This window comes from Dipteris shenzhenensis, chromosome 2 (assembly GCF_047967505.1).
Source record: "Dipteris shenzhenensis isolate YYH24624 ecotype China chromosome 2, Dip_SZ_1.0, whole genome shotgun sequence".
Lineage (NCBI taxonomy): Eukaryota > Viridiplantae > Streptophyta > Polypodiopsida > Gleicheniales > Dipteridaceae > Dipteris > Dipteris shenzhenensis.
This window is the reverse complement of record NC_141597.1, coordinates 54,539,060-54,555,913: the sequence shown is the minus strand read 5'-3', so window position 1 is coordinate 54,555,913 and position 16,854 is coordinate 54,539,060. Positions and strand designations below refer to the sequence as shown.

The following is a 16,854-nucleotide window of genomic DNA, read 5'->3' as shown; positions in this document are numbered from 1 at the left end:
TCCACCAGGAAAGAAGGCCATAGCCAACAAATGGGTATACAAAGTGAAGTACAATCTAGATGGCAGTATTCAGAGATACAAAGCCAGATTAGTTGCAAAAGGATTTGCACAACAATATGGTCAAGATTATGATGAGACTTATGCTCCAGTAGCAAAGATGGATTCCATACGGTTCTTGATATCACTAGCGACACTCAGTAAATGGAATGTGTATCAGCTCGATGTCAAGAATGCATTTCTCAATGGTTATCTAGACGAGGAAGTCTACATGCAACAATCAGCCGGTTATGTTGAACCAGGAAAGGAGAAAAAGGTTTGCCATCTCAAGAAAAGTCTCTATGGCTTAAAACAAGCACCCAGAAGTTGGTACAGCAGAATTGACCAGTATTTTGCTGATCTGGGATACATGAAGTCCAATCCAGATCATACTCTCTACTACAAAGTTCAAGGGGACGACATTACTATTGCACTTTTGTATGTAGATGATCTGGTTGTGGCAGAAAGCAAGGACAGCTTCATCTGAAAACTAAAACAAGACTTATCTGCAGAGTTTGACATGAAAGATCTTGGACTTATGCACTATTGTCTTGGAATTGAGTTCTGGAGAGATTTAGATAGCACATTCATGAGTCAGCTCAAATATGTTGACAGTCTCCTGAAGAAGTTTCATATGGCAGATTGCAAGATTGCAGCCACTCCCATGGAACAGAGTTTGAAACTTACTAAAGATTCAGAAAAGCCTACAGTCAATGACTAATACTACAGGCAGCTCATTGGATCTCTTATATATCTGACAATCACACAGCCAGATATTTGTTATGCAGTAAGCTCACTAGCACAGTTTATGGCAAATCCAAAATAGTCTCACTGGAATGCAGCCAAAAGAGTATTGAGATACATCAGAGGTACAAGACAGTTTGGGATACAATACAGAGGAAGTCATCCACGGTTGCATGGATACTGTGATAGTGACTATGCCGGAGATCATGAGACCAGAAGATCGACACAGGGATATGCATTTTTCCTTGGTCAAGGTGCTATATCATGGTTGTCAAACAAACAACCAACTGTTTCTTTGTCTGCACTGAAGTAGAATATAGGGCACTCACTAAGGTGCATGTGAGGCTATATGGCTCAGAAGACTATTGTCAGAAACAGATTACTTTGATGAGTCAAAGCCAACAACAATATACTATGATAATCAATCGGCTCAAGCATTGGCCAAAAATCCAGTATATCACTCCAGGACAAAGCACATTGATGTCAGAGAGCACTTCATCAGAGAAAGAGTGTTACTTGGTGACATCACACTGTAGCATTGTGATAGCAAAGAGAATGTTGCAGACATCTTTACCAAACCACTCGGTAAAGAGCTATTCGAGAAACACCGACTAGCTCTTGGTTTGACGCAGAGGAAGGACATTCCCATTAAAGGGGTGTGATGGAATGTAATGCTCAGTCCTTCTTCGATTCCCCAGAATCATCATCTTGAGGGAAGGCCTACTTCATGATGTTGATCTTGAGGGAAGGTGTTGAGAGTTCATGCTCAACATCATGTGATCATGTGTGCATAGCACCATCACGTGATCATATGTGCATAGCACTAACCTTATAGAGTGCTATAAAGAAAAGGGTTAGATCCCCTAACCTTAATCCTAAAAGGGTTTGTATATATTCTATTTTTTCAATACTTCATGATGTTGATCTTGAGGGAACGTGTTGAGAGTTCACGCTCAACATCATGTGATCATGTGTGCATAGCACCATCATGTGATGTTGCTATGCACACATGATCACATGAAGTTGAGCGTGAACTCTCAACAGGTGGATACGCGGCTCCTCTTCTCCGGCTACATCCAAGCTCCTCTGCGATACGGTGATCACCACCGCCATAGCCACCTCCAATATTTTTTCAACTAAATCTAGTGTACAATTAGTCATTTGTGGTGTGCTCTCTAGCTGTGCCCTCTCTCCTCATCTCCACTCTTCTCCTCTCCCCTCTTCATATTTTGTCATGGTATCAGAGCATTACATTCATCACACACCTCTTGCTAGGCACAGTTCCACATCATCACTGCATGTGACCCACAGTGACACATCATCATTGAGCACCATTTGCACTCCTTTTGCCCCTCCACCTAGATCAAGTCATATCTCTTGATCCAAGAAGAATTTGAGGAAAAGTCGCTCGTTTTTTCGTGCTCTACGTGCTCGTCACATCACGTGCACATTTTGGCGCAAGTTACACTCACATTTGAGCCTCACTGACAAAACCACTTCCTTCACGCACATTTGCCTCTACATCGATGCATCTGACTAAGCACTTAAAAACAACAAAAGAAAAGGAATTATTTGATGTTCTTTCATCGATAAACGATTGGTTTAGATCTAGATCAGAGTAGACTAGATCGCCATAGAGGGGACGCTTTGAATTTCCCCAAGTTGCCAATCTAAGCCATGCTCGAAATTCCCGACTAGTACCTACTCGGAGTCAGTCCATATGCTCACATACAGTTTCACATCATTACATTACCTAAAACCTTACATTCATCAGTTTAGTGAGCAGACTTCAGAGTTCAGAGGCATTGCAGATTGTTTTAGTGGGCAGATAGCATTTGATTTCACACACACATGCCACCATTGTAAAGCCTATTCGGCTATTTCACGGCATCGTGCACATCATTTCAGCCTTGTAAAGCCTCTTGGCTATTCCCGGCATCATTGCCACAAGCCTTGTAATACAGATCAGATTTTATATACTGCAGTTCTATCTTCATCAACGGTACAGAGATTTCACTTGGCATAGTCAGTGTATTTGCAGTTGATTCATACAGAGATCTTCACGACACTTTTGAGTACATTTCTTGCACCGTGTCGACTAGCAACCTCAATCTGGGGGCATCTGCTAAGTTAGACAACTCTAATTATGGTACATGGAAATACCGAATGGAGACCATTCTTGTGCTTCAGGACAAATGGGAGTATGTTAATGGGTCTACACCTAGACCATTGGCCGATCCAGCTACCAGTAGCTCTAAGCCTTGCTGCGTATCATCGCATGGTTAGCGACTTCTAAGGGGAGAGCTTAGCAACATATTTTGCATACAACATAGGCATGTGGGGACAAAGGAGCAACACACTCTGGATGGCACAATTTTGACACTTGTTCCTATTGTTGAGAAAGAAGTTCAGTAAATGGATGCATTTGCTAAACAAGTAGTTAGGCTATGGGAAAAAGGTAAATCCATTGAAAATAAACTTGAAGTTATCTAGTTCCTTATCTTTAGCTGAAATGCTATATGATCTTCGAACTTCAATAGAATTCAAATTTTTCATTGAATATATTGCTCGATCTCAGGTTTTTGGAACACTACAGATTGTGAAACTGAATACCTTAAAGATTGAGTATGTTTTCAGTCAATGCAAGGGTGCAATCTGTTGTCACAACACCAGCAACGAGATCTACATCTACACAAACAGTTTCCGCACCAGTAGCAGATCCTACCATTGCCCAAGCTCAAGCAGAATGGGATAAGAAAGACAAGTATGCCTATCACCTGATCAAGCAGAATGTGCAAGATGTCATGCTAGGACAGCTCAACACAGGCAAGACATCAAAAGAAGCATGGAATATGTTCGCATCTCTCTACGAGTCCAAGAACACATCCAATATTCTCACCCTGAGAAACCAGATCAACCCGAGTTTCCGCAATAGCAGTGAAACCGGTCATGCTTATGTACTCCGCATAAAAGACTACAATAATCAACTTGCAGCAGCAGGAGAGACTATGAACCTCACAGAAATGGTTCAAGTAATCCTAAATGGACTAGGAGAGGGATACGAGAATCTAGTCCAGAGTATTGCCATCCAATGGCAAATTCTGACACTGGAAGAACTTCAGTCAATTCTACTTGGTGAAGAACTCAACACTCAGGCCATCCAAGCACGAAAAGGTTATTGTAATGATCAGGCATTCACAGCTTCAGATAGAAGCAAAGGCAGAGGCAGAGGTAGATCATACCAGAAAAGTGGTCATCATCAGCAACAAAATCAAACTCAGCATCAACAAAATTAGCATCAGCATCATCCTCAACAACATCAGAATCAGCAAAGAGGAAATCATTCCAACCGAGGAAGATTCCAAGGACGAGGGAATGCATCCACCAATGTGTTAAACATTCAGTGCAACTACTGTCACAAGTTTGGACACTATGAAAGAGGTTGCCGCAAGAAGCAGTACGACCAAGGCGGTCAATCCAGGATTAATCGAGGGAATTCTTGAGGTAGAGGAAATCATCGTGGTGGACATTCTAGTCATAGTCATTTTGCAAATGAACATGGGAATATGTTTCTTGCAAGCGAGGAATTGCATCAGACTGATACAGTGTACCTAGACACTGATTTCAATCCCAAAGAGGATTACAGCTATCAAGTCGACCAAGTGGAATAGGATCCTTGGTACATCAACAGTGGTGCATCATCTCATATGACAAATCATCAGGAATGGATCACAGAGATGAAACCATTAGAAGGTCAGAAAAATTTCATCTACACAGCAGACAATACACCAAATCTAGTTCAAGGGACAGGTGTTATCCCTATGAACAATTTCACTGGTACAAAAGGATTAGTGAAAGATGTGCTCTATGTTTCAAAGCTCAGTAATAACCTTTTGTCAGTAGGTCAAATGACGGAACACAATTACAAAGTCATCTTCGACGGTGATGAATGCACTATCAGAGACAAATCCAAAAGATGTCAGCTAGTAGCAAAAGGTGTCAAGGAAGGATGCTTATACAGAATGCTAGCTACAGTACCAGATAAGCATGCCATGTCAGCTCAATCGCAATAGATGCCACTATCTGCAAAATGTCACAAGAGATATGGTCATGTCAACTTCAAGTACTTGTTAGATCTCAAGAATCAGAATATGGCCATTGGGATTCTGAAGCTACAGTTTTGTGGAAAAGTTTGTGAAGCATGCTGCTTCGATAAAGAAAAGCGAACCAACTTTGTCAGAAGTACCTCTCATGCACGAGGTATTCTTGATTTGATTCATACAGATGTATGGGGTTATGCCCAGACCCGCAGCATCAATGGTTCACTTTACTACTTGACTTTCATCGATGACTACAGCAGATATTGTTGGGTCTACTTTCTGAAAGAGAAATCTGAAGTGTTTTCCAGATTTCAAGAATTCAAAGCCATGCTAGAAAACCAAACAGGCAGAAAGATCAAAGTCATGAGATCAAACAGAGGAGGTGAATACATGTCTTCAGCATTCATGAACTTTTAGAGAAGTCACGGCATACGAAGACAATTCACATGTGCAGATACTCCTCAGCAGAATGCAATAGCTGAAAGGAAAAATGGGACTTTAGCAGACAGTGCTAGACTAATGCTTAGTGAAAAGCATCTTCCGAATCAGTATTGGGCAGAAGCAATAGCTACAGCAAACTACTTGCTTAATCGGCTTCCTACCGAACTGATACAAGGTATGACTCCTTATGAAGCATTCACTGGACATAAGCCACACATTGGGCATCTCCGCATATTTGGTTGCATAGCATATGCCCACATACATGATGATCATCACAGGAAATTGGATGCGAAGTCACGCAAATGCATCACGGTTGACTACAGTGTAGAAAGCAAAGCATACAAATTGTATGATCCCATCAACCGCAAAGTCATTATCTCCGGAGATGTAATCTTTGATGAGGAATCAGAATGGAAAACCTCATCTACACAGGAGATAGAAGCATTGACTTCACAGTCATCTACAGAACAAGTTGATCAAGAAGAGCAAGAATTGCTAGCAACACCCCAAGCAGAGCCACAGCAGCTTAGGTGGTCTACTAGGAAAAGCAGACCTCCAACCAGATTGACATATGCTCAGAAAGGCAAAGCAATTCAGGTGGAAACCACCAACTATGCTCTTATGACTAGCATCATGGCTACAGAAGAGCCAGTGTACTTCGAAGACGCAGTAGACAAGCCAGAATGGCAAACTGCTATGAATGAAGAAATGGATGCTTTGTATAAGAATAATACTTGGGATTTATGTGACCTTCCACCAGGAAAGAAGACCATAGCAAACAAATGGGTATACAAAGTGAAGTACAATCCAGATGACAGTATTCAGAGATACAAAGGCAGATTAGTTTCAAGAGGATTTACACAACAATATGGTCAACACTATGACGAGACTTATGCTCCAGTAGCAAAGATGGATTCCATATGGTTCTTGATATCACTAGCAACACTCAGCAAATGGAATATGTATCAGCTCGATGTCAAGAATGCATTTCTCAATGGTTACCTAGACGAGGAAGTCTACATGTAACAACCAGCAGGTTATGTTAAACTAGGAAAGGAGAATAAGGTTTGCCATCTCAAGAAAAGTCTCTTATACTTTCCCAAAATAACAAGCTTGAAAATTTCAAAAATAGATATGTAAGCTTCACGACTTACACTAGCGGCACCACAAGCATCTCTTCAACAACTTGCACATGTAGGCATTTGTGTCTTGGGTCTCTTAGTATCTCAATGACATCGCTTGACTTTAATAACCTAGCTAGAGCATATGAATAGTCAATATCATCCCCGTCCATTCTTCCCCATCACATCTTCCATCAAGTTCCTAAAGAAGAACACAAGAAAAACTTAGCACAAACAACGTAGCACAAAAGAGTGAAATTTCATTGGAACATTGGATAACAAACCTTGTAGTCTGGATTCTCATCTTTCTAGCACCACCAGTGGGTGCCAATGCATCCATGTTATGTAAGTATCTTCTTTTCCTATCCTTCAATCCCAAAAGTGTTTCTTTCATCTCTTGCACTTGTTCTTCTACCTTCTCTCGTTCCTTCTCTATGGCCCGTTGAACTTGGCTGCATATATATAGATAGGATATAGATATTTCCAAGCCTTTTTTTGTTTTAGCTAGCTGATAGAGTGATTCTTGCAATTCCTGTCGCTCCAAGTCCAATGCTTTTGGCTTTATTATGAAGATCCTTGTTCTTCCTTTGAAGCTCTTGCATAAAGTTATGCATTACAACAATGGTGCTATTTTGTAAATGTGATAGCTACTCTACTTGGGCTCTGTGCATCTCACTTGCTTGCATAGCCATTGTTTGAGCATTGTTAAATTGATTGCAACAATAAGCAAGCAACCCAGCATGTCCATTTCCAACAAACCAAACTAGCTCATGCATTGTATGAAAAGGAGGCCTTTTTTGGGTGGTAGGATCTAAAGGATACAAGGATCCTCCTTAACAAGGATACAAGGATCCTTGTGTAGGCTCTTGTGGGTGGTAGGATCTAAAGGATACAAGGATCCTTCTACACAAAGGTCAATGTGCTTCTTTCCTTGCAAATGAAGACTGTGGATCTTGAAAGCTTCCCTCAATCTCAGGCTACATGTGGTTGCATATTCAACGTTCAACTCTAAGTGAACCTGGAGCATCCTCAAATGGTGCCATAAGTAAAGGAGTGTAGAGGATGCATGGAGAAGGAGCATGTGTGGAGAAGTAGGCATGAAGGAGAAACACGCAAGAGGGAGGAGGGCGAGCAGGAGACGGGGAGGACCATCATGCATGCCAGGAGGAGGGAAGGGGGGAGGACCAATATGTGTGGAGGGGGAGGAGGAGGAGATGTGGAGGAGGAGGAGGAGGAGGAGGAGGAGGATAGGGGAGGGGGGAGGAGGAGGAAGGGATGGAAGAGAGAGAAGGAAAGAGGGAATTCAAAATTCAGATTTCATAATTTGAATTTGGTGCTAGAGTAAGAGGGGTGTAAGAGGTGTAAGAGATGGGGTCACTTGTGGGCTTAACCCACCTAGATGAGGGGGGGTTAGGACTTTTTGGGCCCTACCATGGCGCTTTCATCAGGACTAATCCATTTCTTCATCCATTCCTTATGAGTCCCTTTTGAGACCCCATCTCTCCCCTAATGGATTAGCATGATTTTTTGCCATTAACTCAACCAACTTTTGGGATGACCATATAGATACATTTATGGTACCTCATCAATGTGAAAAAGTACATTTTTGTAATATTCTTATTCGATAGTTTTGACCCTAGGTATTTACATTGTTGATGCACCTAATCAATTCTCAAGTTATTTTTGAGACAGATTGCTTGGACACAAAAGGGTAGTACATGATTCAAGTTGCCCCAAGGAAGCGGCATGTATTTGAAAATGTTGAGGTTGAGGAAGGCATGCTAAACATCAAAATAGATGACATGGAGGCAAGCATTTCCAACGCTCCTCCCTTACCTCGTGAGTTGGTAGATATACAATCTTCATAGGATAATGATAATTTAAGCACCTCTAGCCATTACTCACACCTGGATGTGGGAAATTGATGCAAAGACTTATCACATAATTAACATGATGGTGTCGACAGTTGTTAGAGGAGGTTGAAGAAGATTCATCTAACAATTTAAATAATTGCCTATGAATATCAAAATTTTTATGCTATATTTGTCTTTCAAGAGTTCAATTGTTCATACAATATATTATGGTTTATATCTAATTTCTATGTGACTCAAGGATTTACACACAATTTCCATGCAAAATACTATGAAAAATCAAAATGTAGCCTGTCAATTTGAGGAATGGTAAAATTTTTTTGTTCTTCCACCGCAGGAAGGCACAACAATAGCCAAGGGAAAGGGTGGAGGTGGTCGATAAGTTTCTTTAGTGTATAGGTTCATTAATTTGAGAAGTGTAATTAATGTGCATGCGGCAAGGAGTTGATAAGTTACTTTGGTGTGTAAGTTCATTAATTTGACCAGTGTGATCAATGCTTATACAATTTTTGCTAAGTAAAACCACTAGTTCAAAACATATGTTTTGCGACATATGTGAAATGCTAAATCCAATATTCTTGTAGTATGGTTTGTAGGACAAAATTAAAAGTGACTACGAAAGTAGTGTCTCAAAGGAAATTATATCCATAGCAGATTTACTTCTAGCTTTGAATTACATGTAAACTATTATCATGTGACAATATATAGCATAAAGTATGTCTCAAAGGGGCTGTAACAATCACAAATAACGAGTAGCATGACTCATCTACGACAGGAGAGACTTGCTCCATTGGGTCTCAAAGGAATTTATATCTATAGCATATTTACTTCTAGCTTTGAATTACATGTAAACTATTATCATGTGACAATGTATAGCATAAAGTATGTCTCAAAAGGGCTGTAACAATCACAAATAACAAGTAGCATGAGTCGTCTACGACGGGAGAGACTTGCTCCGTTGGGTCTCAAGGTGGGACCTTATAATCTCTTTAAGGAGAGAGAGAGAGAGAGAGAGAGAGAGAGAGAGAGAGAGAAGAAAAAAAGAGGGAGAATTTTGTTTATATATTTAGATTTGTGCATTCATGAGCCATGCATATGCACCTCCAAAAGTGTATGTGCATCTATGTCTAATTTTGTGTGTGCGTGCACATGCACATGTTTGAGTAAATAACCAAACATATTTATGGACATTACACGGTGTACATGCACATGGATTGAACAGACACACACACACACACAATATATCTATTCGGGTGTGTGTGTGTGGGGAAAGAGAGATAATATATCTATTGGGGTGTGTGAGTGTGAGTGTGTGTGTGGAAAGAGAGAGAGGGATAACCTTGTAGTTAGCATCATTCCATTGAATATTAGATCATGTAAGCCCTTGCTCTCCAACATGTTCTTCTCTTCCTAAGAGTGAATTTTAAGTGAGCCACACATAACCTTATGGTGCCATGACAAACCTAAAGCACCACATGATGTGATGACATGATGCCATGATACACATCCTTATATATTTGGCCAATTTTCTTTTGTCGCTCTCCGCATGTTGAAATGCCAAGTAAAGGAGTGTGTCCAAATGCAAAAGACGAGAGCCTTTGTCAAGATCCTCCATCATTCATAACACACATTTTGCTAAGTTCATACATTTTGTGTTTCCCTATCATATGTAGTACCACTGACGTAGGTCTTTAGGTTTCAATCCAAAAGTTTCTCTAGGTTTAAAGACGCTCGAGGAGATAAATGGCGTTCTAAGATCTATTTGGAGCCTACATTTTGATTTCAAATAAGGCACACTTGGAGATGTGTGGGATGAAGGGGATAAGCATAAGGTTGCATTTCCTTGGAGGCTATTTTCCTCTTCAAAGTGTTGCTTCCCAAGTCCGGGTTGTTGCTTCGAAGGGAGATTGAAGAATTGCAGCAATGGAAGACATCTATCATCCTCTTGCCATGACAGGTTCATTTAAACAGCCATCCTCTTTGAAGGCTACTGGTTCAAATCAAAATCCCACATCACTCTTCATCTTCATCTTTTGCATTCTACTTTCTACCCCACTAACATTCTTTACAACAAACAAATCTCTATTCATGATTGCCTGTTATTGCTCAATTTCTTAGTTTTCTAGTATGTTTATCTCTACTTTCTCAAGCCAATGTATTCCAACCTTAGTCTTGAAAGTTTCTTTGTCATCGTTTGTAAATTTGGAAAACCCACATACCTTGATAGAGTATATGCTAGCTCTTGGGCCATCACTCATTATGTGGGATACCAAGGATTCTTCTACATTTCCCTTGAGATGCATACCCAAAGGTGGAGATTGGGCTCGTGATCAATTCGCCGTTGAATGACTATAAACAAATCTCTGCTCACACTTTTTATTGTGCCCATGCTTTTGTATCTGATGGTGAAGCTCATGGCTGGGTTGATGCACGCTCACTACAATTCTTGTCTCTTTGAGAGGAGGATTTCTTAACTCTTGAGTCTTGCTATCGTGAGCTTCAATAACTTTGGTCTTTCTGAACTCAACAGAATAAGGTCGGAATCCTAGATAGACTCCCCCCCCCTCCTCTTTCTCATTTACACCTGCACACACAATCCTTGTCAGAGACTCTCTCTCTCTCTCTCTCTCTCACACACACACAGGCAAACAAATTCTCTCTTCAAACAAACAACTTTTCTCTTGTGACTATTTCCCTTACACACATATATCCCTTTTCTTCCCCCTCGACGTGCATTTACATACATACATACATACATACATACACACACACACATTTTATTTTATTTTAGTGAACACACACACACACACACACACACACACATTTTTTAAAATATATATCTACAATCTATATCTATATAGATATAGATATAAATATATATCTAAATATATAAATAAATATAACTATATATAAATATACATACATATATGTATATCTACTTACTTATATATATTGATATATATGCATATAAAATTATGTGTATGTATGTATGCATGCATGGATATATGCATGCATGCATGCATGTATGTATGTATATATGCATGCACATGGATGCGTGCATGCATGGATGTATGTATGTATGTATGTATGGCCGCCTTGTTGTGTGCGCCATCTCTAGCCACTGGTGACACCCTCTACTGATGTCCGTAGTCGTGCGACTCTACCCACGCGAGTGCCACATGGCATTAATTGTCTGCTCGCCTCTGCCCATCGCCCGTGAACTGCAGTCCAATGCACCACGTGGTGCTTCTGTTTCCACAACAACAGAGTCCGACCTTGCACACAGTTTGCCAGCCACATCACGTCTTCCCTCTCGCAGTCTGAGTCTGTCCTTAGCTTTCATAGCACCACGGGGCGCTTCTTTCCTTCCACAGTAGCTCCGAACCCGTCATTGTCCTGCTTTCGAGGCCCATGTTGCCAGTTGACACTGTCAGTCTGGTCCATCTTTGATGTGCCACATCAGCAATAACACACCTCGAATGTGACACGTGCAACCTCCACTCCTTCGAACAGCCTTCTCTTTCCCAACCTCCAAGTCTCCTCCACCTGCCAAGTATGGTATTTCTCTCCTTAATATATAGTAATATGTGAGACATAACAAGAAGGTGAGAATTAGACAGTGGGCCCATTGCAAGGTAGAGAAGTGAACAACATGGTAAATTTTGGAACCTTGGCTGAATAAAAGAATTCTATTAGGGTTTATTGAATCTTGGCCTTATAAGCACCATTAAAAAGTTTGGAACCTTGGATGAATACAGAAACTCTATTAGAGTTAAATAGATCTTGGTCTAATAAGAGCCATTTTAGCGCACTCAACGCTATAAGTGCACCTTATGCCATGTGCATGTACCCTCACTTGATGCAAAGATTGCATATTGAAGCATCTTTGTTAAAACATCATAACGTATGTCCCTTCCCCCAAGATGATTCTAAGTGAAGAGTTGAAGAAGAATCAATCATAACAACACTTTCATTTCCCCTTAATGGATAGGGATGTCCTTCCCTTGTATCAAACCAACACTACAACAATATAGGGCTTTTTTCAACACTTTGTAGTGATGCTTTTCTGACAAAATTTAAGGGCATTGATAAAATTGTCAAATTAGCAGGGTTCGAACTAGAAGGATTTAAGCGACAATCAATAGTCAAAAAGTGTCGATAGATTTATAATACTTCTTCCAAGATAAATGCTGTTGCAACCTTGCAAGTTTTCCTATGCCTTAATTTGACGAGAAAAAAGTTTTCCTATGCCTCAATTTGACGAGCAACATTTGATTTTTCAAGGTTTATTGCACAGAAAATGTGTGTAAAGCCTTTTAGTCACACAGAATATGTCAATGGATTCATAATACTTATTGTAAAATAAATCTGTTGCAACTCTTCTGGCTTCTTCAACCACACATGGAAGTCATCCTGCAAGCGCAAGAGATTGATCCTTTAGTGTCGTATTCCGATGCCATCTCACCATATTGACGATACTTGTCAAATTAATGAACCTACACACTAAAGAAACTTACCATTCCCTTGTTACTGAATGCGCATTACACACTAGCAAGGATGATAGCGTGATTTCAAGGCACACTACTTTTTTTTGGTAATCTAAACAGATTAATAGGAAGCACTAAATTGTCAGTAGCAATAGACTGTTTCATTAGTACAAACACAAACCTCAAAATATAAGTGATCTTAACAATTACTTTCAGTACATTTTAGTACTTCATACTGCTTTCTCAGCCACTCAAATCACACCACTACCACTCACGATAATCATTAGTATTTGCCAAGCACCTCACAAAACACCCACCCTTGTAAATATATATACACAAATGTCAATAAGCAAAATCATCTATATTTACTGAGTTCATAGCATCAACTACAAGAGTACACAGTATGAAGTAACAAATATGCAAGTAGGAGCTCTTCCAGAACGACTGTATGATTGTTTCCTTGAAAAGGAGCAACCTGTATCAAGAAGAAAACGCCCTATTGTTGTTTCTAACCTCTCAATCTGTGTTCTATATTAAGCCTTGAAGATACGCATCTACTTTGTAAGTTTCTAGGTCTACGTTGCCATTTAATCTTAATACACTAATTGCTTGAGTTCAGAATGCCCTGAATCCAATACATACCGCCCAATCTCTCCTCAAGCAAGGCCCACCAATCTCTCGCTGACTTCCCAGACCTTTCTAGCCTTCTCAGGGTCGCTTGCTTCCTCTGATAAGCAATTCTCAAACGAGCTGGAATCATTATTCCAACTCCAGTATACTCCTGATTTGCTCAAGCTTGGGTCACTGACAACCTGCATGCCATCCAGCCAACATCAGAACACCTGGGTGTAAAGCAGTACGCAATTCCCACAGCAAATTTATGAAAACGCCCAGAGAGCAGATATATACCTGAGCTAGTCTCTTCCCAGATTCCTCCTCAGACACAAATCCTTTGGTGATGTACTTTTGAAATGGCGGAAAGAGAGTCCTGAAGAGAGGTATATGCTCTCTGAAGAGACCAGTTGTGGCAATACAACCAGGGTAAAGAGATGAGAACACAATGCCAGTTTTCTCATGATAACGCCTATGGAACTCCTGCATAGTAAGCATGTTGCAAACTTTGCTGTCCTTGTATGCTTTGGCACCATCAAAGTCACCACCGTCGATCATGGGAGAAGTATTGACACCGTTTAGTCCTCCAGATAGGCCCCTCAAGTCGCCTAAGTTTGCCTTAGGGGGTATATTCCCAGCAAGAGTGTTGGTGTTACCTGCAACATCAACAGAAGCCACATTAAGGGTTTCACATCAGAAAATCACAGAATCAGCATGTACCGGCATATTGCTGTCCATCCAAAAGAAAAAAATCAAGTCACCTGTAATGGAGCCGACAATAATCATCCTCCGAGATGTATGCTCAGACTTTTCTAAATCTTCTAGGAGCAATCGAGCTAGCAGAAAATGTCCCAAATGATTTGTACCGACACTGAGTTCAAACCCTTCAGCTGAGTATCTGGGTTCCTTCGCAGTGGGAAAATACACTGCGGCATTGCACACCAAGGCGTCAAGTGGCCTTCCCGACCTTCTGAAGTTATCCACAAATTGGCGGATGCTCTCGAAGGAGGCCAAATCGAGATGAATTATTGTGTAGCTGTCTTTCGGGAGGCCAGCAGACTTAGCTGCCTTCTCTGCTTTCAAGAAATCCCTGCAAGCCATAACAACATGCCATTCGCCCGTATCCGCGAGTGCCTTCGCAGTGGCCAGCCCAAGACCAGAGGATGCACCTGTAATGACAGCCGTAGACTTAACTGCCGTCTTTTTGCGCTCTGCAGTTTTGGGCGTTTCCACTGGAGCGGCAACTGTCTGGGCTCGGACAGAATCGAGCAGGGCATGTTTGCCTGAGCCCTGCAGAATGGGTACCAATTCGTCCAACCAAAAAAATGAGCTGCTACGAAGGAGAGTTGAAAACCTTAATTCTCAATAGGAAGGCAATGTGCAGATGAATGTGTTCACCTTTCTCACGGTGAGGGACTGTGGAATGCCGCATCTTCCAGACTCACAGAGCCGGAGACCTGAGAAAGAGTCTGTTGTGGAGAGAGACGTCCCGAGTGCTTTCTGCAGATAAACAGCACAATTAAAGCGCTGCAAATGAGTTCGCAATTCAATTCTACAAAGCCAGAACCAGAGTCACTCACTTCTTTCGCTGGGATGTGGGTTACGGAATGTGAAGCAAATGCGCGATTCGCCAAGGAGGCCATGGAGAGGATTGCAAAGCAAATTACGTACAGTAATGAAGATGGGCGTTCTTACAACGAGCTACAGATGAAAGAGACACCTAACTCGAATCTATATACGCAAATTCAGGATCGGATAGGATAATAGATGAAAATTGACCACATGCCTTACGTTGTTTGGATGATGATATTTTTCGCAAAGGTTTTGTACTTTTTGCATGGTTTCCCTCTCCCACGTGCTTTCCTCCAATCAAAATTTCCTTCCTTGGATTTCCCATCCGTATCTCCAATTAAGATTTTTCATTTCCCATATGTCCCCGTCCATATCTCCAATTAAGATTTTTCATTTCCCCTTCCTCCTTGCTTCCAACTAGGATGTAACATGGTCGATCGACCTGGCTCCTGTGCAATGGTGAGTAGAATTACATGTTAGTCATCCCTACCGGCAAGCGTGGATGGCGAGACTAGTCTGGTTCAAGGTGACGAGGAAGTTCGCAAGGTTATGAAGACATGCACTGGTAAAGGGTCTAACACTGAGCTGACATGTAATGTTAGTACTTATGTGGAAGTTACTCGATTTGATCTATTTAGAGAATGATTTGCAAAAGATCAATATGAGGAAGAGACATACGTTTTAGGGAGGTGGTGATGATTCCAAAAGAGTACTACGATTGGTAGTCAACATTCAATCTGCAAGTTTATGCAAGGAGTATAACAGATTACAGGATTGTGGGTTCTTTATGTACGTGGGTAGAGTGCTTCAAGAAGAGGAGTTCGAGCGGTGATTTATTCATACTTATCAAAACAAATGCAGTTTGATGGATTTTCAGTTTATTGGCAAGAGATTTTCGGTTTATTGGCAATTCTGGTTAATTCTTGTAGCGCTTTGGTTTCAGTGTTTAAGGATGAGGAAGGTGAATATATCATGGTGAAGTTAGAGTGCAAGGTAGTATCTTTTATATCGTATCTTTTATGCACCCAATAGATCTACGTAAAGGGCTTTATTGTGCAAAAACTGTGGTTGGCAAACAAGCAGTATGCTTGGGCAATTGGAATAATGTTTGTGATAAATGATCAATCCCATGAGGGAACTCGGATGCTTAGTCAGGAACAAACTGAGTGGGACAATTTGACAACCTCTTGCAGTTTTGTGGATTTGGCTAATCATGAGATGCTTCACTTGTAGGGCTTAAAGTTGGAGGGCAGCTCGATGGGATATAATCTATTTTATGGAGGGTAGATGGTGGTTGAAACCTGGGATCATTGGGAAGAGTGCTATCAAAGATAGTTTCACCTTATCACTTTCCACTTTATGTTACTTTTGATCTAGGTTGATAACTTAAACTAGTAGAGGTCCCATTTTGTTTAAGTTGAACACTTACTTGGGACTTGAGGATTTTGATATGGTAGTGTAGGATGCATAGACGAAGGAAGCCAGTTTACATGCTCACCGATTGGACGATGGAATGACTCCATAAAGAGTGTTACAAAGGTTGCCGGGCTAATTTAGAGGCTTTCCCAAGTTGGTTGGGCTAATATTTAGAGCTTTAAATTTGATAAATTAGACCAAAAATAAAGGTGGGCTAATTTTTACAGCCTCAAATTTGATAAATTCGCCCTAAAAGTGGTAGTAGGTCTAATATTTATAACTCTATATGGGGAAAGATTCACCCATTGACCTACACTGTCATAATCTTGTTCCCGCCTTATTTTTTACCCTAAAAGGGAGTCTGATTGCGTAAGGTCTTGTTTGCTAACTGCAATTGCTGACATGCCTAGGTGGAAAGATGTGAATATTTCCTTTCTAGGAAGAATTGTGGTGG

General features: G+C 40.9%; 1 protein-coding gene across 1 annotated transcript; it reads right to left on the bottom strand.

Moving 5' to 3' along the window:
- Positions 1 to 13,142: 13,142 nt before the first annotated feature.
- On the bottom strand, positions 13,143 to 15,202 carry LOC147904993 (protochlorophyllide reductase-like). Its single transcript, XM_087389256.1, has 5 exons — positions 14,993 to 15,202; positions 14,811 to 14,912; positions 14,174 to 14,702; positions 13,710 to 14,068; positions 13,143 to 13,612 (listed from the first exon to the last, which is right to left on the bottom strand). Exons 1-5 carry the CDS (start codon positions 15,053 to 15,055, stop codon positions 13,457 to 13,459), a joined length of 1,209 nt encoding a protein of 402 aa, XP_087245382.1. The 5' UTR covers positions 15,056 to 15,202; the 3' UTR covers positions 13,143 to 13,456.
- Between the last annotated feature and the right edge of the window lie 1,652 nt (positions 15,203 to 16,854).